The following is a 23,457-nucleotide window of genomic DNA, read 5'->3' on the forward strand; positions in this document are numbered from 1 at the left end:
TCATGAGAAATGAAGGGGTTAACATACAGGAGCGTTTGATGGCTCTAGGCCTCTACTTGATGGAGTTTAGAAAAATGAAGGGAAGATCCCATTGAAACCTATTGAATAGTGAAAGGCCTAGTGGACAGGATGTTTCTAATAGTGGGAGAATATGGGACCAGAGACCACAGCCACAAAACACAAGGACGTCCCTTTAAAATAAAGATGAAGAAGAATTTCTTTAAACAGACGATAGGGAATCTGTGGAAATCATTACCATAGACAGCTGTGGAAGCCAAGTCATTGGGTATATTTAAAATGAAGGTTGATAGGTTCTTGATTAGTCAGGGCATCGATGGTTATGGAGTGAAGGCAGGAGAATGGGTTTGAGAGGGATAATGAATTAGCCATGATGGAATGGCAGAGCAGTCTCGACAGGCTGAATGGCCTAATTCTGCTTCTATGTCTTATGCTCTTAGAAATGTGGTAATTAATTTGGCCCACAAACAGCAATGTAATACTGAACAATAAAACGTTGTGTAGTTTTGTTGAGTGAGGCAATCAGGGATCACTTTCCCTCCATTTCTGAAAACACCTATTACTCGCTGTAAATCTTTGATGATTCTAAACACTTCATTCAGATCTGCTGTTAGTCCTCGTCAGGTCACTCCTCTGAGTGCTACTGGTACCATGTAACCCAGTACTACCTGTCGCATGGTCGGGTGCTTGGCGACTAAACCGGCTCCACCACCAGGCTTGCCTGGTGAGGAGGGTGGCTAGACACCCCGCAGGATGAAAAACAAGATCTGTTAAAGGGCGGATGAACCCCCTCGTAGGGTCAACGGCCATCTAGCAAACACGTGCCGTGAATCGCGGAAAGGGCATCCCTTGCATCGAAGCTTGGTGTGGCCATTCACTGCAACAGAACTTCCCCCAGCCGTCTTGGACCCCACAATGCCGCTGGATCCGGGAGGGGATGTCAAGAGGGTGGGTCAGAACCTGTACAACCCGCTACTCACCTAAAATCCATTCATGCACACGTTGTTCCTTTCTGAGGAGAGGGGTATCCTGTATCAAACCCCACTAACTGACTGAAAGGAACCATCATCATCCTATGAGATGGACAGCCAGAGAGTAGTCTTCTATACTCACAAGAGTACAAAGTTAGTCTATGTAACCTGTGCTTGTGCTTAAATGTCTTCAGATGCACAGCCTTCTTGCTGCAGGCCCTCCCCAGGATAGAATGCCCAACTGATGGACATGTTGTACATGTGATCAAGGGTTTGGGAGGCCAGAGGGATCTGTAGGCTGCTGTAGGGCTGCAGGCGCCTTCTGCCAGATGGGAATGAGGCATTTCTGTGTCCCCCACACCACCCTCTCCTCCAAGCACAACAGCAGTCAAGAGCAGGGTCAAGCCGTGCAGAGCTGAGTCGGTGAGGCTGGCTGGTAGCCAGCGTGTGGGGAAAAGCTGCCGAGGGTTGTACACTCAGACAGCCACATCATGGGCACTATTCCCCCCATCACTGAGGACAACTTCAAAAGGCAGCATTCATCATCAAGGACTCTCCCCATCCAGGATGTGCCCTCTTCACATTATAACCACCAGGGGGGAGATACAGGAGCTTGAAGAGGCACACTCAATGTTTTAGAAACAACTAATTTCCTCCACCAACATATTTATGAAATCTAGCAATCCTTGATTATTTTGCATTCTTTCTGCACTACCTATTTTTTGTTTATGTATTCTTATTGCAACATATAGTAATTTGGGCGCCAGCAGCTATCGTGATGTTATTCCAGTTCAGAACATCCCGGAGTTTGGAGTTCAATTCCGGCACCATTCTTTAGACATACCATGTAGATTAAGTGGTCATTGTAAATTGTCCTGTGATTAGGTTAGGGTTAATCGGCATTGGCGGGGGTTGCTGGGGCTGCATGGATTGAAGGGCCAGAAGGGCTTTCTCTGCACTGTATCGCTGAATAAAATTAATTTTTTAATATTAAAAATGTTGCTACTGCAAAACAACAAATGTTATGACATATGTCAGTGATAGTAAACCTGAATCTGATTCTCTTGAGACACAGGAGGTGCAATGCTTGACATTTTATCCCTTCTTTATCTATCTCACAGGCCTCAGACACTCTTCCGGGGAAGCAGTTATTTATTAGAACCTCTTTAAATTCAACATTGTGTACTTACTGTCAATGATGCTTCACCTTTGCATCAGGGAGACCAAAAGCAAAGCAGGTGGCTACATTAGAAGAACATCCTCATTCACTCTGCAATTCTGATCATCCAAAGTCCTGACTTAGGGTCTCAGCCTGAAATGTCAACTCTTTATACCTCTCCATAGATGCTGCCTGATCTGCTGAGATATCCAGCATTTTCTGTGTGTGTTACTCTGGATATCCAGCATCTTCAGAATCTGTTGTGTTTATGACCCTGATCATCCAATTGCTTTTCACATTAATTTTGCTCATTCCCAGTTTGAGTATTCTGTACCTGCCCTATAAGAAAGGTTAAGGAACAGGTTTTCATTATCAAGTTGGCATCTATACATACCACTGAAGCATAATGTCAGATAGTAATTCTGGCTTGCCCATTCACTTCTCCTTTAAGTATATTTTAATCCATTACTTGTCCCACAATTACTATCTATCTCCAACATACTCTGTCATTTACACTGCAGCCACCACATTGTAGACCTTCTGCTTCATTTTCTCCTCGTCCTCACCTTCCCCTGCACCTTAAAGCAGACAGCCAAGAAGTTCATCCCTGACTGGCATTGTAAATATGTTATAGTTTAGTAGCTATTCACATGGAAGCCAAGGGAACTGAATTTCAGAGGATGAGTCACTTTTTTTCAGTTGTAAAGAAGCCCGTAACTTTTTTCTCTCCTCACAGATGCCTCTTGACTTAATCAGTATTTTCAGCATTATTTTCAGCATTACCCGTATTTTGGTTGTCTAAGTGAAGTTAGTATCTTATCATTTGGCAGATTTGTATTGTTTTCATTCAAGGATTTAACAACACAAAATAGATATTGTTTTTATTAAATATTCCTTATTTAAACCTGCCAAATCTACCTTTCTATGTGTTCGTTCAGAGCTGCTAAACTGCCACATTTTGTGAAGATCTTCCATAGACATATTGCATCAGTCAAAAATACAGAAGGATTGCTCCATTTTTTTTGTCACTTTCAATAAACAAGAAACACTGCTGCTGATTTTGCACCTACTGTATGCTGTAAGTGTTTGTACTCGTTGGAGATGCATCTCGCAAAGCTGGGCGACTCCCAGTAGGCAACTCCAGTACGATCAAGGGAGCAGCGTCTACTGGTGGTGCCTGTAAGTCACAAAGTAAATAATTAAGTGGAGAGGAAGTAATTTGATGTCAATCAAAGATAACCACAATCAGATTTCTGAATGGATAATAAATCTAAGAATTCAATCAAACTCCCTAGTTTTTGCTTTCTTTTGCACTACTTATTATACATATGATTGTAATTTATACTATATTACATGTATTTCAATTCACTGCTGCCACATAACTATAAATTTCATTGACGAACGCCCGTGATAATAAACCTGATTCTGGTAGACACTGAGTCAGATCTATTATTTATTACTTACTTATTTTGGATACATCGTGTGGTCAATGAAATCCTTTCCTCAAAGATACCAACATTAGACTAAAGAAAGAATACTTCACCTTAACTTTCTAAAGGCGAATTCTGGATACCTGACAGCATTTCTCATCTAACTAAACAGGATATTGTGTGCTTTCACTCTACCTGTTGCATTTTGAGGGCACCTATTGAAAGCAAAGTCCCCAGCTGCTGTCCTCCTCCACACCATTGCCATCAGATAATCTTCAGGACAAATCTCATAAGGTGCTGAAATCAAGGATAAATTATTACCAACAGTTAGCATCAATCCATTGCCATTCAGAGCATCAGACAGAATTAAAAGATCATGGTTTTTCTGAAAGATCAATCCAACTACACTTTTGACTGTTTTCCCTGAAAATTCTCCTGCTTTTTTAAAATTCCTTCTTGGGCATTGTCAATACGCTTTCAGCCATCTTAGTCATATCATGAACTGCAGAGAGAACCAAAGCTTGCCAGTGTTAATTTACGGCTGCTATTGGGCTTCCCTGGTTTGTCAGATTTGTCTTGCTCTGAGAAAGCTACCATTCAGCACCTTGAGCAAACCGGCTGAGGGAGTGCCTTCTTGACCCCTTTTGAGTGGGGTCAACAGAAATTCTCCAAGTATAAATATCCAGAATGATGGTAGAAAGAGGTGGTCAGTGACAAACATGTGTTTACCAAAGCTCTGATTTGGTAGACAGGATGCCCAAGAGCAACAGGTGATGCATTCAAATCAGATGGGGAGAGGAATAGGGGCCACGATTTGCTCACTGACATGGATTAATCATTTACCCGACAGTAGCATACTTTCCCTTTGGGAGAAGAAATGGCAGCCTTGCAGGAGACCTTTGCCTCTTCTCATTTGGATTGACTCAAAAATTGTTTGGTGAGTATGGGAGAGGTAAATAGTTTACCCTGACAATTCAGAAAATAGGTAGTCGAAGAGGGAAGTCAACCTCAAATTTCCTTTCTTCAGCCCCGAGAAGGAAATGTACTTCCTGTCAATATATTTACATATTAAATAAATGAATTTAAATAATATTATTTGACATCCTCAAAACAATAATATATAATACATCTACTAATGTGAGATTTTGTAAAAGGTAAACACTTGAATCGTTAAAGTTTTAATTATATAATACACGATGCCATTTGCCCCATCAGGGTTGTGTGAGTTCTTTGAAAGGGTTATCCAATTAGTCTGATTTATTTGTTTCTTTTCTGCTGTCTCTCTATCCAATAAGTATCTGTCTATCCAATAAGCATCTAATTCTCTTGTAAAAATTATAACCAATTCAACTTCCAACACCCTTCAGGGCTGTGCATGAGGCATAATTGATACTTGACAGAAAAATGAAGCATGATGTGTACTATAATCTGATGAAATGTTGATCAACTTTATTTAATAACTGAACCACACTCTGATTCTGTTCTGTTCATTGCAAAGTATCTCCAGTTGTAGTGTGTCAGAGAGACACATCATCAGCAACCAAAAGGTTAAAGCAGAGAACAGACTTCCTAAAATTATCAGCTTCAAAGATAGTACAAGAACACTGTTAAATCAATAAAGGAAAAAACAGGGTTAGTCATTGTTCAATGTCAATTGGAAATGACTGGGCAAGGCAGTAATTGTGGACAGATGGCCTCTTGCTACTTGACATCTCATCTCTCTGACACACAGTGCAGCATCAACACAGCATATATTTCATCAACTCACTGCACCAATCATTTCTACAGTGGCAGTTGAATGCTTGCTGCTGATTAAAAAAAAAATCACCTATGTATTTCAAATGATTTCATACACAGGGAAGAAAAAATTGACCATGGCACAGAGGCAGACTAGTCCATCCTTCAGCTCTTCCAAAAGAGCAATACCGATATAGTGTATCGTCATATAAAAATGAACACAAGTGGCTGATCTGTATTTGGTTCCATGCCACTGAATATCCTTAACCAGGAAGAATCCATACAACACACACAAAGTCTGGAGGAAATCAGGAGGTCAGACAGCATCTATAGAAAGGACTAGAGTCAACCCTACATAAGGACTCTAGTTTTCATGTCCACTAAACTTCCTCCTACTGTCAAGTGCTCATTGCCACTTTGGAAATATTGTTCCAAATTTATACAAACATCTATGTGACAAATTTCTTCTTGACATTACCCCAAATCAGCTTCCTCCCAGTTTGTTATGTCCCCTAAGTTCCAGTACTTTCAATCAGGGAGAACCTACCCGAAGAAATCCGTACATCAATTGAAATTCCTAGATTAGATTAAAACAGTTTTGGAACTAAAGAGAACAAAAGCAAGATCGATGTTACTTATCCTGCTGATGGACCCAGTATTGTTCTGATAAACTTTCAATGCACTCTAGCTCATCTTTCCTGAGATGTTTAACACACACAAAATACTGGAAGAATTCAACAGGTCAGACAGCATCTATGGAGGGGAATAAACAGTTGACATTTTGGGCAGAGATCCTCCATCATATTTCTCTCCATAGATGCTGCCCTACCTGCTGAGTTCCTACAGCATTTAGTGTGTGTTGCTCAAGAATTCCAGAATTTACATGCCTGAAGTCTTATGTTCTTGAGATGATCGTTGCCATGCATGGTATACTAGAATAATTGGTAACTTATTGTTTTCATCTCCTCACGGACACTGATATTATAACACTCCAGCATACATTGCAAACCCTGGTGTATGTTGTCTGACACTAATTGCTGTTTTTTTTGTATCATTTGCTGTCAGGAATCATGGACTACTGGGAAACCAGCATTTACAGCTGCCTCCAAGCAAAGTAGAGGCCTGCAATAATGTAGTTGATGGAAAGCCACTTTCTAAATGGTCAGAATTGCTAGAAGACTCCAGTCACATGTGGACCGCATTGTCTAAAATTGATAGGTTTCATCCCTACAGAATATAGAAGTAATCTGTTAGGTTCCCTGTTCATTACTGATTCATTACTTTCTGAAAATTTAGTTCAGTCTCAAACTCCCGTGGTGAGATTTGAACTCAAGAGATGAAGGGGGAAGAGTTTCCGTATGAGGGGCAGACCAGTAGTTACCACTAATCTTGATGGAAAATTTTTTGGAGAAAACACCTCACTGAGAAAGTTGTGAGAAAAAGAACACAATATCAAGGGGAGTTAAACAGTATTGACTCAGTGAAGGAGATTAGGATAAGGATAAGCATGAGAGAGAAGGAATAGAAAGACCATATTAATTGGGCTGATGGCGCAGGGTGGGGACGCAAAGGATGGCAAAGACCAACTGGCCAACATGGTTTGCTTTTGTGCTCCAGACTTGTTGCCTCTGATGGTAAATAGTATGAGAGGTGCAGAACCACAAAAGACCTTTTAAAAGCGATTCCTCCTACAAATGCTCATGTGTAGATTACTGGATAATATGCTTTTAGTGATGCTTCTCAGGTGATAAATATGGGATTCGGCACCACATCTGTTTCCTCTACTCTTCTTTGAATATCTTGATGTGATTTATTTTACATGCACCAGTTGGGGCAGAAGGAGCCTTGGTTTGGCATCATTGTCATTGTAATGCTCCTTTAAACCTGGAGTCTGCTTAAGTTTTCTGTTCAATTGCTGGAACAGGTCTTTACCAACAAGTTTTGGAAAACAGAGGCAACAAAACAACTGCTGAGCAACAACCAGCTTGAAATCCACCACAGGTGTGACTGATTACTCTTTGCATAGAGACCTTTCGGTTTACCTGGACACCTTTGCTCACTGCACTTCTGAATCTCTTCGCCCAGTCCTTCACAAGGCTGTCCCGTGATGACCAATCCCTGGCACACCCGGATTCTTCTCTGCCAGCCACCATCACACGACTTTGAACATGCACTCCAGTGACCCCATGGATTCCACTTCCCATTCTCTTTAAGTTGAAAGAAAAAAAAGAGGAAAATGAAGCTGAATTAAAACCTAAAAATTAAAGATATCTATCTAATATAGGCTTCTAAGGAACTTGTACAGTGATTGCTCCACCATCCAGGCCATGCCATTTTCTCTTAGCTACCATCAGGCAGGAGATATAGAGGCCTGAAGTCACACACACTAGCTTCAAGAACAGCTACCTCCCTTCAACCATTCGATTCCTGAACCATCTGGCATAACCCCAATCAATACCTCAATATAGCTAAATTACAACCAGTCCTAATGAAGAGCCTTAGCCCAAAGCAATGACTGTTTATTCCCCTCCCTAAATGCTGCCTGACTTGCTGAGTTGCTCCAGCATTTCATGAATGCTGTTCAAGATTTCCAGCATCTGCTGAATCTCGTGTCTATGACTATTTTGACCACTTTGTCATACAATACACAATGGTTTGCTCAGATTGTTTTCTTTCTTGTAAAACATATGTATAATGTTGTTTAATTTATGTTTTTCTTGTAGAATGCTGCCAAGTTTCTCATTGCACCTGTGCACACGTGTACCTGTGCCTATGACAAAAAGAAACTCTATTTTGACTTCGTCATTGATCTGGAACTTTGAGTGACTATTATCTGCTGATATGGACTGAAAAACTGTTGAAGGCAAGGAAGCTGCAATGCAACAGGGCTAACATTGTTCAGATGATGAGCAACATACATCATGTAATTTTCTTTCTGTATCACTATAAGAGTAAAATCTCTGTGCTTTTGTTATTCATTGGACTCTACGCCCTTGTTCCTTTTCTTTTGCAAGTGAAAAGACATTTCAGCTGTTTAGGTAAGCAGCTGTCAGCACAGAGAGGAAAGCCATTAGAGGGCCAAGCCATTTCACTTCTGATTGGCTTTATCACTGCAGTAATTGAGTTGCTGCACCCTGAGATTTCTGGGTTTGAAGTCTTGCTTCTACTGGCTTTAAGTGCAAATACACTTCAAATGGCAATGTGGCCATCTTCAGCTCAGTGATGGTTTTGACCATGGTGATAATCTTCCATTTGGCACTGGCGTGACAGCTTAACCACAGAGCGCACATAAATCACTTGCAACAAATCCTTGCAATGACTAACTGTGTAGACTTCAGACCATCCTGAAAATTAGGGCCAGTATGGTAGTACAGAGTTAGTGTAATGCTATTACAGCACCAGTGACCTGGGTTCATTTCCACAGCAGTCTGTAAGGAGTTTGTACATTCACTACATGACTGCATGGGTTTTCATTTGGGTGCTGCAGTTTCCTCCCACATTGCAAAGACATATGGGTGTAATTGAGCACACATGCGGGCTCGTTGGGCTCGAATGGCCTGTAACCATGCTGTAACAGGGTGCCATGCTTAGCGCAGCGGTGAGCACAACATATTACAGCACCAGCTGTAAGACAGAAGTTCACTTCCCAGCACTGTCTGTCAGAATGTTCTGCCTGTGACCACATGGGATTCCTCCAGGTGCTCCAATTTCCTCCCACCTTCCAAAGACGTACCAGTTAGAGTTAGCGAGTTATCGGGATGCTATATTGGTGCTGGAAGTGTGCCAAAAATTGTGGGCTCCCAGCACAATCCTCACTGATTTGATCTGATGCAAAATGATATACTTCACTATATGTTTCAATGTACATATGGCAATTAATGCTATTTTTAAATATTTTTATCTTGTATTTCTAAATAAAATATATTTTATTCATAAGACCAGCATTGAATGTCAAAACCTTGAAACAGCAGTGCTACGATGTAAAGGCGAAAGACATTGTGTGGTGACGTTTGATGTGATTATGCCTCTCAGCAGTATCGAGCTGTTGTGTGATATGTTCTTGTCACCAATGTGTGTATCACATCACTCATCTGTGTAGTATTAATATATGGTGACAGATGATGTCACCAGGAATTGCTGCATCAGATTCCTGCTGGGATTTACAAATATACATCTGGTGATCTCAAATTCAATTCTAGTCTGTTCAGTCCCAAAAGCTGTTTATTTTATCATTGTTTTATGGAGGGCCACTGCACAGGATTGGAAAATGCTGCAGAGCATTGCAAGCTCAGCTCCCCAGCATCAAGGATGTCTACAAAAGGCGATGCCTAAAGAAAGCTGTATCCGTCATTAAGGACCCCCTTCACCCAGGACCTGCGCTCTTCTGATTACTACCGTCAGGGAGGAAGTACAGGAACTTGAATACTCACCCTCAATGTTTTAGAAACAGTTTCTTCCCCTCTGCCATCAGATTTCTGAACAAACAATGAACCAACCCATGAACACTACCTTACAATTTTTGTTCTCTTTTGCACTACTTATTTAATTTAATTAATATATATATATAGTATTATTGTGTATTGCAATATACTGCTGCCACAAAGCAACAAATTTCATGACCTGTCAATGATACTAAAATCGATTGTGATTCTTACAGTTAATTATAGATTGACAGTGTATAGGGGATATGAGTTAAATCAAAATGATAGACAAATCCTTCTTGTTACAAGTTCTGTCCTGAATACAATAAATTATGCGTTTTATGACTTTACTTGACCTGAGTTTTACAGGATGTCTTCCCTTGTCCTCTCATCCTGTGGATTGTCATTGGTTTCCTTTCTCAGATAAGTACATTGCTGAAGCTCTCCCTCTGCTGGAAGTGTTTGTAATTACACAGGATGGTCAGCACCACAGGTGGAATCATTGTCTCAGTGCAGATCATATCTGAAATACTCTCTCAGTTCAGAAATGATATACAGGAGGGTTACCATAAAATAATGCTTTGCTTTGTTCCTCCTGTATCCACAGGAACACCCAATAACCATCTGATTTATTCTCATATTTTGGCTGGAAATCTGTTACTGTGGGGGACAAACACGCCTACCTGTGCATTCGGAGTTAAAGCATTCTCTGCTCTCAGCCCAGTGGCCCCTGCACTCAGAGCCACCGTGAGCAGCAGCAGTGCATTGCCGGGTTCGCTGCTGTGTTCCATTGGAGCAGGTCACCGAGCAGTCTGTCCAAGGACTCCATTCTTTCCACTGTCCATCCACTGCAAAAACACAGAGTTTCAAAAAAACAGTCTTCCAACCAATTACTGCCAATTAATCCTACCAGAAACAGCAAATTAACCTGATTTTTTTTTGTTCAATCTGTTACATGCTATGTCATTTCTTCCTCTAACGTTGTCCCCTTATGCTTTCACTTCCAAAGTTGATTAGAATCAGAATCAGGTTTAATATCACTAGCATATGTAATGAAATTTGTTATTTTTGCGGCTTCAGTACATAGTAATACATAATTTAAAAATCTATAAATTAAAATAAGAAATATATATATAGATAAATTTAATTAAGTAAGTAGTACAAAAAGAGAGCAAAAATAGAGAAAAAATAATGAGGGGGTGTAACACACATCGAAGTTGCTGGTGAACGCAGCAGGCCAGGCAGCACCTCTAGGAAGAGGTACAGTCGACGTTTCGGGCCGAGACCCTTCGTCAGGACTAACTGAAGGAAGAGCTAGTAAGAGATTTGAAAGTGGGAGGGGGAGGGGGAGATCCAAAATGATAGAAGAAGACAGGAGGGGGAGGGATGGAGCCAAGAGCTGGACAGGTGATAGGCAAAAGGGATATGAGAGGATCATGGGACAGGAGGCCTAGGGAGAAAGAAAAGGGGGAGGGGGGGAAAACCCAGAGGATGGGCAAGGGGTATAGTGAGAGGGACAGAGGGAGGATTTTCTAGAATGGCCGCAATCTGTTGAAAATTGGAAGCGTGTTCCAAAAGAAAGGACATTAGTTACTAGTTCAATTTAAAATTTGCAAGGCAAATATTCCCAATTAAGCTATCATAATGTCAAAGATAATACATGGAAAAAAATCAAGCTAATTAAGACAACTATGTTGACCAAGACAAACTCAAGGCAATTATGAAAGCAAATGCAGCACTTACAGAAAGTACATGCATTTCTGTTCTACCTCTCAAAATAGCGTTGTGAGAACCACTGTCACACAACAGAGGAAGGAGGCGTGGCCTTCCCCATTCCCCGCAGTGATGCTTTGACATGCCACTTGAGCTGCATCGTAGTTTCTAGCCCTCCCATTTCTGACAGTGCAGTGTCCTGTCAGGACTACACTGCTGTACCAGCCTAGATTTTTGAACTTGGCTTCAGAATGAGAACCTGGGACATTCTGACTCAAAGTGGGGAGTATTATCACCTGGCTCATGCCAGGAAGCTGTTTATCAACTTCAGCTCAGCATTTAACACAATCAGCCCTCAGAAGCTGGTGGGTAACCTGTCCTCATTGGGTCTCAACACCTCTCTCTGAAACTGTATCTTGGACTTCTTGACAGAAAGACCACAGCCAATCCTGGTTAGCAGCAACATCTCTTAGCTCCATCACACTGAACACCGGTACCTCACAGGGCTGCATGTTCATCTCGCTGCTGACGCACGACTGCACTGCTAGATCCAGCTTAAACCTAATCACCAAGTTCACCGATGACACAACAGAGGCTAGCCCCATCAACAAATGTGTACTGAGAGAAGGTAGAGCAGCTGGTGGACTAGTGTGAGTACAGCAACTTGAATCTCAATGTGGATAAGACTAAAGTGATGATTGTGGACTTGAGGAAGGTCCATGCTGACCACTCCTCACTGCACATAAAAGGCTCCTCCGGAGGGAGAGTCTGGGAGTGCACATAATGGATGATCTCATCTGGTCCCTCAACACCACCTCTCTAGTCAAGAAAGCCCAGCAACATCTCCACTTCCTGAGGAGATCGAGGTGAGCAAGGCTCCGCCCCACTCCCTCCACATTCCAACCAATTTTTACTAAGGCACCATTGAGAGAGTCCTGACCAGCTGCATCACCGTCTGGTACGGGAATTGCATGGGCATCTGACTGCAAGACCCTTACAAGGGATAACGGGGATTGCTGAGAGGATTATTGGGGCCACTCTTCCATTCATCTGAGATATTTATCAGGAGCACTGAGTACATAGGGTGTCTTAGCATTGTCAAGGATCCCTTCTATCTGTCCCACAATCCCTTTGGACCCCTACCGTCATGTGGAAGGTACTGTAGTATTAGGACAAGGGGTTTTAGGATAGGAACAAGCTTCTTCCTCTCAACTATGAAACTACTGTACTCCCTGCCACCACCCAGGTCTCAACAGTAGCATTATACAGTTTACTTTTTAACTTATGACAGGAATGCATCTTATGCTAAATGACAATCTCCTGGAATAAATTTTATTATTTGTTGATTCCTGCTGGAGGTGAACAAAAAAACTGAGGCATTCGGGGAGCCTACTCAGTGTTCTCCAGAACCCAAGACCTTGAGAAGTAGAAGTAGGGCCTTAAGACATAGGAGCACAATTAGGCCATCTGGTCCATCAAGTCTGATCCACCGTTTAAACATGGCTGATTTAATTTCCTTCTCAACCCTGTCTTCTGCCTTCTTCCTGTGAACTTTGATGCTCGTACTAATCAAGAATCTATCAACCTCTCCTTTAAACATATCCAATAACTTGGCTTCCACAACCACCTGTGACAAGGAATTCTGTGACAAGGAATTCTGTGACAAGGAATTCTATGACAAGGAATCCGCTGGCTAAAGAAATTCATCCTCATCTCTGCTCTAAAGGCACAGCTCTGTAGTCTGTGGCTGTGCCCTTTGGTTCTAGACTCTCCCACTATTGGAAACATCCACTCTATCTAGGTCTTTCCATATTTAACAGGTTTAAATGAGATCACCCCTCATTCTTCTAAACTCTTAAACTGCTCGAACATTAAATTTTTCATCCCTTGGCTTGTGGTGACATACAAAGCGAGCTACAGCAACTTACTTAGTAATCTATGATTCTTCCATTTCAATCACGTGTTGGTGCATGGGAGCAGTTTCAGTCATGTTCATTCCAAGAAAATCGCCACATTAATTTGGAAATATATCACCATTCCTTCACTAAAAGTAGGTTCGGGTCCTAGCAACCAGGACAAAAATATTCTTCATGATAAAACTACTGCTGTTCTAGAAGGTAGATCCTCACCTCTTTCTCCAAGGATGTTAGAGAGAGGCATTAAAATGGTTGGCCAGCTAGCTTTTCCCACTTCTCACATCTGGATGATCTCTTGGCTCAGCACCAATTTCCCAATACTGATGCCACATCTCTCACTTCCCTTAACATCTAAAACTCTAACAATGGCTGTCTGTATTATATATACCTACAGAGACACTGAGGTACCTAGTTCTCATGGTTCATCTCCCACAAGGTGAGAGAAATTTCTTCTCATGAATGACCGATCCCTTATCTTGGGTATATGAACCCATTTCCAGATAACACTGCCACAGGAACCATCCTCCATGCATTTAGCCTGCAAAATAGTTCATACAGTTGCTGTGATGTGTAATGTAGTGTGAGAAAGAGAAATGGAGGGAGGTTCAATTAGAACATGCAGAAGGAATTGCATAACTAGTTGTACAGGTGAGATTTGCAGGGCGATGAGGATGGAGAAGAGAGAGGAATTATAGAAAAGCCCTTTTAGGAACAGCCAAATGTCCCTTTCCCTGTTGTTAATATTTAATGATCTTCACTGCACGAACTTTGTCCCGTGATGGGTTCAGAATTCCATGCACCAATCCATTAATGTTTGATTGGTGTAAAACTCCATCTTTGGGAGACCATGTTGAGCTAATTGGGAGCTGAGTGCAACTCACAAGCAGAGGCACTTCTAGAAAAGCACAGGGTTGCAGACAGAGAAACTTTCATTGAAAACATTTCTGTTAGACTTAAAAAGCTCTCGTGAAACTATTTTACTTTGTGTTTCAATATTGAAAATAACAGTGCTGTGTTACAATTAGGATGTTATTTCAAACACGTTGGCTCAATCTATGTGGATTGAGAACTTTTGGGAAAAAAAACACTCCAGGGACTTTGCAATGATGCTGTGTTTCCCACAATCTGAGCAAATAATAAAAAAACTACACAGAGAAATAACAGCCCGACCTGTTTTTATATTGCCTTGGTGCTATGGTGATTAAAGAGTTAATCCGTGTCAGCCTATCTCCTTGGAGACTGCCACACACTGTCACTAATTATCTGGGTTAAATCACATCAAAGAGTGATTAACTTTAATGACCAGGAAACTAGGAGCATAACAAATTGGGAGCAGTGACCTGTGTCCTGATTCTCCTTTGCTGCATATTTCTGCATTTAGATAATTTCAGAGGTGTGAAAATCTGAACACCGAACAAAAACACTAATTGCTGGAAGAGGAGAGAGAAAGCTTTTAAAGTTGATCGGACTATTTCTGAAATAACAATCCTTCAATTATGTCTTTCTTTCATAATCAGGCTGCAATTTGCCACAATTTTTTAATATACATGTTGTTTGTTACAAAGTCACTTCTCAGTTCCGGTCATTGCTGGATGCCCATTTTTCATTCTGTCTTCATTTGCTGCTGTGGCCTAAGGCTTCAGAGTTTCCTCCTTTAACTCCCTACTGAAATCCTACAGCTTTGAACTTTATCAGAATCTTTTCTACATCCTGAAATGATTCAACTGTATTAACATATCCAGTTAACGATCACCTTTGCTGATGTTAAATCTATTCTTATGCAAACAGAATCGGCAAAATCTGTCAGTAAACTGACTCATCCTCTCATCAATACCACTATTAAAACATTTTTGATCTGTTGCCATATAAACAGTTGAAAAAGAAACAATCCTTCCATTTAAATGAGCTCTGTTGCACAGCTCCATCCAGCTAGAACATACAACATTAGAGCACAGTACAGGCCCTTTGGCCCACAATATTGTGCCGATCTTTTAACACACTCTATCTAACGTAAAAATTCCCACATAGGCATCATTTGCCTATCTAAAAATATCTTTAATGTCCCTAATGTGTCTGTCTCTACCATGCTCTTCCCACTCTGTATAAAAAACACTATCTCTGACATCCCCTCTCCCCATACTTTCCTCCAATCACCATAAAATTATGCCCTCTGCTATCAGTTATTGCTGCCCTTGGATAAAGGCGCTGGCTGTCTAGTCTGTTTCTTTACTTCCATTGGAGGTGTCTATTCAGGGAGCCATAGACCCTATATTTAACTTAGATAAATAACCTGGCCTCAATTGAGTTGTTCAAAATCGTATGGGCCTTGGATGATAGATGGGGTGAATGCATTTCTGAGGGCTGGAAATTGGTAACTGAATGGCATAGATTTAAAATAGTTAACAGGCAAATAGAAATCCAGGAGGATAAATGACAAAATGATTTGGATGCTCTACCCAAAAGATGGTGGGAACAGATCGAACGATAATATTTAGAAGAATTGAATCAATACTTAAAAAGTAAGAAGTTGCAGGTCTGTTGGGGAAATGTACTGGATTTTAAGTGCTCTGTCAGACAGCTGGTCCAGGCACAGTGGCCCGAGTGGCCTTCTTTAACGCCATATGATTCTGTAGTACTTCTGTGCGGCTTCAGTACACTTGGTGCAGAACCCTCTTCCACCACTTGATGCTGCCAGTTCACTTCACAAACAGTAGAAGCACAGCCATTTCTAAAGTGTATCAAATACTCTTTGAGCTGAATATTGGCTGCTGACTTAAACATTTTTAATATTATGCTTTCTAGTGTTGATTCTGAAACATCAGTTGAAGAGACAGCATTTTGCATATGATTTCGATGCATGACTTTACCTTCTGTAAACATGAGCTTATCCAAAACTCTGCTGCGCACACTGTAACTCACCCCTGCATTTCCTTGTTCACCAGCAACATGTCATTTTAAAAAAATCTACATCTCTGCTTGCAAATTCATCTGTGGTCAAATTTGACCCATCTCCACTGGTCCCACTATCCTCTAAGGTCTTTGCCAATTTCCATTTCCATCCAGTTTTCATTATTCCAGCTCTGTTGGTATGAACCTCTGAAATTCCTAAACATTCCCAAATCTTGCTGTCACTTCACTCCTCATTAAAACCTACTTTAAAGGTAGATCATTGGACCTATTATATTAAGTCACCACTTTATTAGGAATCTCTTGTTCATGATCTTCTCCTGCTGTAGCCCATCCACTTCAACATTCAACACTTTGTGCTTACAGAGATGCTTTTCTGCACAATTCTGTTGCAATGCATGGTTATTTGAGTTACTGTTGTCACCTTAAGCCAGTCTGGCCATTGTAGTTTCTGAGGAAGCTTAAACAAGCGTCATTCCCCACCAACATCTTAACTACATTCTACAGAGGCGTGGTTGAGAGTGTGCTGACCTTTTGCATCACAACCTGGTACTCCAGCTGCAGTGCTGTCGACAAAAAAGCCTTGCAGAGGGTGGTTAGGGGAGCGGAGAAGATTACTGGGGTCTCCCTACCTTTCTGTCCAAGACCTCTTTCAGAGTCGATGCCTCCAGAAGACACGGTACATCATTAAAGACCCCTCACACCCTCTCCATGAACTGTTTGTTCTTCTGCCATCAGGCAAACGTTACAGGAGCATCAAAACTAAAACCACAAAGCTACTAAACAGCTTCCTCCCACAGGCAGTCAGACTGCTAAATAGCTGCTCCACCTGACTCTGCTTTGGACACTTTTAACTTGCACTGGACACTTATAACTGATTTTAACTGACATGTGGCTGTTGTGTTTTACTATTTATTTTTATGTTTATTATTTAGTGTTGCGTTTGTTATGTTATGATTGCACTGCCCCTGAGAAATGTTGTCTCATTCTGCCCTGCAGAGCTGATGTATGGTTAGAATGACAATAAAGTTTTTTGAATCTTTGAATCTTGAATCTTCTCTCATTAACATGGTGTTTTTCCCAACAGAACTGCTGCTCACTGGATGTTTTTTGTTTGTTTTTCATATGATTCTCTGGAAGCTTTAGAGACTGTTGTGTGTGAAAATCCTAGAGATCAGCAGACTCTGAAATACTCAAACCACCCTGGCTGACACTAGCAATCATTTCACAGTCAAATCACTTAGATCGCATTTCCTCCCCATTCTGATGTTTGGTCTGAACAACAATTGAACCTCTTGACGATGACTGTATGCTTTTATGCATTGAATTGCTGCTACATGATTGGCTTAGATATTTGCATTAATGAGCAGGTATACGGGTGTATCTAATAATGTGGCCACTGAGTGTACCTTCCGAATCTCGCCCAAGCTCCTTGAGCTTGTGTTTTATCACTTTAAAGCCACAAGTTCATATGGTATAGAACAGCAAAGTCAATTAGCACCAGCCTCAGATAAAAAAAATGGAACTGAGAATCATGGAAAATCAGCACAAAATGGACAGAACGCCAATCAGTAGCAGTCAGGAAAAATAAAAATAGGAAGCTCATGTTAGGTATCCACCTGGCTGGCTGACTTCCCAAGCACTGCCAGCAATTTTGATGTTGGATGGTAGTGGAATATACTTGGCAAATTTGTGGGTGGCATGGTAGCATAGCTGTTAGGGTAACACTCTTAAAGGCCAGTGACCTGAGTTCAGTTCTGCCGCTGTCTCTAACTAATCTGTACATTCTACCCATAACTACCTGGGTTTCTTCCAGATGCTCTGGTTTACTCCCACATTCCAAAGATCTACAGGTTAGTAGCTTAATTGGTCGCATGGGTGTAGTTGGGTGGCATGGGCTAGAAAGGCCTGCTGTCATACTGAATCTCAAAATAAAAGAAATAAATCAATCCAAGGACAGAAAGGGTAATAACTTGATATATTCCAATAGAAGTGTGATTAATTAAACAAATACTACAGAAGGAAACAAAATTAATTGACTTCTACAATTATTAACAAAGTAAGAAAGTAAAACACTGGGCAGATATGTAAAATATAGCTTTGGAATTGGCATAAAGCAAACTGTTTGCCTCATCCACTCACCAAGCTAGGAATTTTTCTTAATTGTCATATGCTGAATGCACTAAACAATCATGGCTGCGTATACAAAAGTAGGAAGTTTATTTCACAGCTATATTGGACATTGGTGATATAACATCTGGGCCACTGTGAATCATATTGGTCTCTATTTAAGGAAGGATGTTAATATGATGGAAGCAGTTCAGAGAAGGTAAACTAGACTAATACCTGCTATGTGTGGGATGATTTATAAGAAAAATTGAAGTGGCTAGGCTAGACTAGAGTTTGGATAAGTGAGAGGTGACAATTGAAATCTATGGAAACCTGAGTGGCTGTGACAGTGTGGATCCAGAGGGCATGTTTCCTCTTATGGAGGAATGTAGAACTAGGGGTCATTGTCTAAAAATAAGAAACAAGACCTCAAAGTTCATATTTTGGCTTTCTGCCCATTTTGTGCTGAAGTTGCAATGATCAAAACAGTTGTTAACACCTTCTCTGCACTATGGAAATTCAACCCTCATGGTATTAAGTACTGACCTAGCAAATTGTGAAACTCAGTAGACCCAGTCTAGGCAAATGGTCCAGTTACCTCTAGAAATGCAGCCCGGCTCACTGAGTTCCTTTGCACGTTGTTTTTATTTGCTGGGAATCTCAGCAAATTGGGACACTTGATGGTATCGTCAGGCAAAATAAACATCTATCAAAACAGTTACTAGTTTGCCACAAAATTACAACTAATTCATAAATGGTCATAAAAAAAAGACCTGATTTCTGGTGAAGTGTGCCGTGTACTGACTCCCTGAAAGTCACTTATCCTATCCTGGTAATGACCATTCTTGCTGAATCTTTCCTTTAAATCTGGATGACACTTCAAGGATCAATAATGCAATGCTGTGACTTTGGGTTACTCCATGTGAAAAATCAACAGTTCCTTGTTTTACTGAGATTTGGCAAAGTTACATACTTATAGGTGACTTGATTGAAAAATATGAAATCCTGAGGGGTCTTAATAGGTAGAATGGAGACGAGGAGGTATTTCTTTAGCCAGAGGGTGGTGAATTTGTAGAATTCTTTGCTACAGATGGCTGTCTAAGCCATTATGTGTATTTTAAAATGGAGGCTGATAGGTCCTTGATTAGTAAGGGTGTCAAAGGTCACAGAGATAAGGCAGGTGAGTGGGGTTGAGAGGGAATAATTAATCAACCATGATCAAATGGCAGAGCAGACCTGATAGATCAAATGGCCTAATTCTGCTTCTATGTCTTAAGAACCTATGGTGTTATATGGAGGAGACATTTCCTTTTATAGGCGAATCTAACACTGGAAAGTTCCCATTTAAAAAAAATAATATTAATTGGATTTTAAAACATATTAATTTTTACAAACCTAGAAACTATAACAGCTAACATCTGTGAAGGTGACTATAAAGCTGTACACTGTTAGGGTTCAATACTGGTACTAGAGGTGGAATCAGGCCAGTGTTTTACAGTCTGTAAAGGTTCAATGAAAGTGAGAACGTTCTTGTTCAAACTTGCTTAGATGGATGCATAAGATGTTATGGTTCTACGTCACAGCAAGTAGCTGTTCCCCTCCATGACTTGTGGAGCACTGGGCGGCACCCTTGAATTTGTTTGTTTTTTTTCAATGAGGCCGATGCTCAACCCAGCATGGATGGAAAACGTGCAAGGAGCTGGCCAAGTTCAAACCTGGAACCATTTGCCTCAAATTCTGGTGTGGATGCCACTACACAGGAAGCAAGCAAACTATTCATAATGCTTTCAAACTATTCCAGTGCTAATCCCTCAATCAACGTTATAGTGAAACCCAATTATCTAGTCTTTGTCCACATTGTTGTTTTAGGTAACCTTTAGGTCTGCAAATTGGCTGCTGCATCCCTTCCATTATAAGGCTGGAAATAATTCAAATGTAGTTTGTAAAGTGCTTTGAGACACTCAAAGTCCATGTACAGCACTACGTAAATATCCATTTTCTTTTCAATTGCCCTATGAAATGAACTAGCAAGCCAATGAACTGCACTTAACGTTTACCAATAGTTTGAGATCCCCCTGCTCTTGACAACTGTGAGTAGTGTATGCAAGTCTAACTGTGTAAAATCAAGATCGATTTTAAGAATCACCAAAACAGGTCCTTATAGTACATCCTGTCTACACCTACTGTGATCTTTGTCTACACAATCCTATTTGCCTGCATTAGATCCATAATCCTTCTATGCTTTTCCTCTCGAAGTACCCTCCAAATGCCTTTTAAACATTGTAATTGTATCTTCCTCCACCATCTCTGGCAGCTCATTCCATATAACCCTCACCCTCTGTGTGGGAAAACTTACCTCTCAGATCTCTTTTCAATTTCACCCATTTCACCTTAATCCTGTACTCTCTAGTTCAGACTTCTGAAAAACTCTATCTATGCCCCTCATAATTTTATAAAGATCAATAATGTCACTTCTCAACTTCCTATATTCCAGTGAGAATGAACTCAGCCGATCCAATCTCTCCTTGTAATTCTACCCTTCATGCCTGGCAACATCCTGGTGAATCTCTCCTGCACTCTCCCTATTGCTATCACATCCTTCCTATAGTGTGGCAAACAGAACTTTCACAATATTTCATTGTGGTCCTAGCAGATGCAACATGACATCCCAACCTTGTACACAATGAAGGAAGTGCTATTGAATGATGGCAAATTGCATTATTACTGAAGGTGACTTTCAGTATTGTCCTTTTAGACATCTGTGGAACACTTAATTTCATAGCAGCTTGACTTATTGCCAGCTTTCAAACATCAGCCAGTTTCCACTGTCTATCACCAGCTCCACTCCACCCCTGAGGAGTGAGGCAAATGCTTTCCCCCACTAACATTGTAGGGCGATAAATTACGGATCATTAACTATGACTTTAATAGCAAATTCCTTCAATAACCTAAGGAAAATTATTGTTACAGGAAGCAAGGAAGCATTACCTTAAAATTAGAGTGGAGCTACTCACGAATCAGAAATCCTCTCACTGAAAAAGCAGTCGATGCTTTGGTTTTCACTTCACACTTGATAAATTTTAGCTGGGCACAGGTATCAAAGGTAATTGATCACAGCATTTGCATGGAGTGAAGAAATGGATGAACTGTGACCTGACTGAATGGCTGCATGGGCTTAAGGGATGAATGGATGGCACCTATGGTATTTCAGAGCACTTACAGCCTACTTTATGACTGTGTGTTGTACTAACCTGGGCACAAAGCAATGTTGCACATCTTCGTTTGCGACTCTGGCCCATCACATGCACGCCCACCATATTGAGGAGAAATGCACGACCTAGACCTCGTCCTCTGGCCTCTGCCACAAGTAAATGAGCATAAGCTCCAGGGTGACCAGTCTTCCCAGACGCCATGCACTACAAAAGAGTAAAGGCAGTTTGTAAAAGCAGAGGTTAGACACAACAACAATAATATATTTGAAAAGATGAGATGAATATCTTATGCTTGTGTGAGTGGTGTCTGCAGGCATTGTGTGTGGGGAATGTTGTTCCCTCATGCCACATACCACTGATAATGGCTCCTTGACAAACGTGAAATGGAACATAACTGCAATCTCCCAGTTACCGGCGGGGGGGGGGGGGGGTTGGTGGTTAGTGGCAGGGGCAAGGGGTTCGACAGGAACACCTCTACGTACTCCTGGAACAGTCAGGGACTGGGAAAAACAAAATTCTTAGCATGGGTAATTTTATCATGAAAATCTGTAATTTTTACTGTCAATCCAAAAAACCCAAAGAATGAAAATAAAATAGTATATAGTCATTCACTTACACAATGGTTGATGCTTTGCAGAAGCTGATAACATGATAATTATGTCAAATAAGTGAGAGTAATTTTCTTAATTTGTAACATGGTGTTGTAAGTGGTGACATCAGCAGTGAGTGTGGAGCGAGTGTGCATGTGCTTTAGAATTACTTAGAGAATGTCAACAGTCCCACAACACTGGCTTTAACAATTACTCTCCAACTGGGTCATCTTCCATGGATCTATATGGATATGAATCAATTCTTCACAGGGAAAGAAGGAAGAGCATATTGGTAATGCTCTTCACTCTTTCCTTGTGAAGAATTGATTCATATCCATATAGATCCATGTACATAAGCTAATCTTATGTATTTATATTTATTGCGTTATGCTTAGTGTGTTTTTTTATGCTGCATTGGATCTGGAGTAACAATCATTTTATTCTCCTTTACACTGGTGTACTGATGAAGGACGATAAACAAATTTGAATCTTGAATCGTGAAAGCAGGTCCTCATTTTATCTCCCTGGCTGGGGAACAGTTTTAGGGAGGCCAAGGAGTAAGACAATAACTGTGTATTAGTTGAGGAGATAAAGAGGAAGAACTAAGGTAGTAGAATCTCGATAAAAATTAAATTCATGATTACGATTTAATGACTATGATACATTGACAACTTTTCAATTTGTATTTATTTTTCCCACAGGGATATTGCTGACAACATCAATATTTATTGCCCATCCTTCATTGCTTGAGAATATTCCAGAACAGCATCGCATGCACCATCAATCTTCAGGCCATGCCACTCAGAGACTTGTGCTAATATTATTTTCTGACAGCGTGTGCTATCTTAACTGTATGTGCTGCTTTTTGCACCTTAGCCCTGACGGAACACAGTTTTGTTTAGCTGTATAAATGTGTATGATTGAATGACAATTAATCTTGAACTTGAACTTGTGAGTTAAGGGGCAGCTACATTGATGAGTCAGGAGTGCACACTGGCAGTAAAGGAGGATGCCAGACTTCCTGAAGGACATCAGTGAATCAAATGGGATTTTTTTCCTCTTGCAATTTGGTCATTTCATGGTTATCACAAACCAGGCCAGCATTTCTTTTCTGTTTTGATAACAGGATTATTTGAATTCACAGCTACGTGCTGGGATTTGAACTCCCACTCATGCTTGTTCTAACAGGGTGAGTGAGCTCTGAGTGACTTCCTATTTATTAAAAATGAAATTAAATTAATTTTTATATCCTGACAGGACAGGAATGGACATAA

The 23,457-nt window shown here is 40.8% G+C and overlaps 1 protein-coding gene across 9 annotated transcripts in view; it reads right to left on the minus strand.

Moving 5' to 3' along the window:
• Positions 1 to 23,457, minus strand: part of adgrb3 (adhesion G protein-coupled receptor B3) — an 817,113-nt gene that overhangs the window by 437,292 nt on the left and 356,364 nt on the right. For all 9 annotated transcript variants that reach the window (XM_072250523.1, XM_072250502.1, XM_072250515.1 and 6 more), the window contains 5 exons: positions 21,633 to 21,797; positions 10,420 to 10,584; positions 7,358 to 7,522; positions 3,774 to 3,875; positions 3,219 to 3,325 (listed from right to left, as the gene is read on the minus strand). In XM_072250523.1, coding sequence (XP_072106624.1) covers positions 3,219 to 3,325; positions 3,774 to 3,875; positions 7,358 to 7,522; positions 10,420 to 10,584; positions 21,633 to 21,797 — 704 coding nt within the window. The remainder of the gene's footprint in view (positions 1 to 3,218; positions 3,326 to 3,773; positions 3,876 to 7,357; positions 7,523 to 10,419; positions 10,585 to 21,632; positions 21,798 to 23,457) is intronic.

This window comes from Mobula birostris, chromosome 2, assembly GCF_030028105.1.
Source record: "Mobula birostris isolate sMobBir1 chromosome 2, sMobBir1.hap1, whole genome shotgun sequence".
NCBI lineage: Eukaryota > Metazoa > Chordata > Chondrichthyes > Myliobatiformes > Myliobatidae > Mobula > Mobula birostris.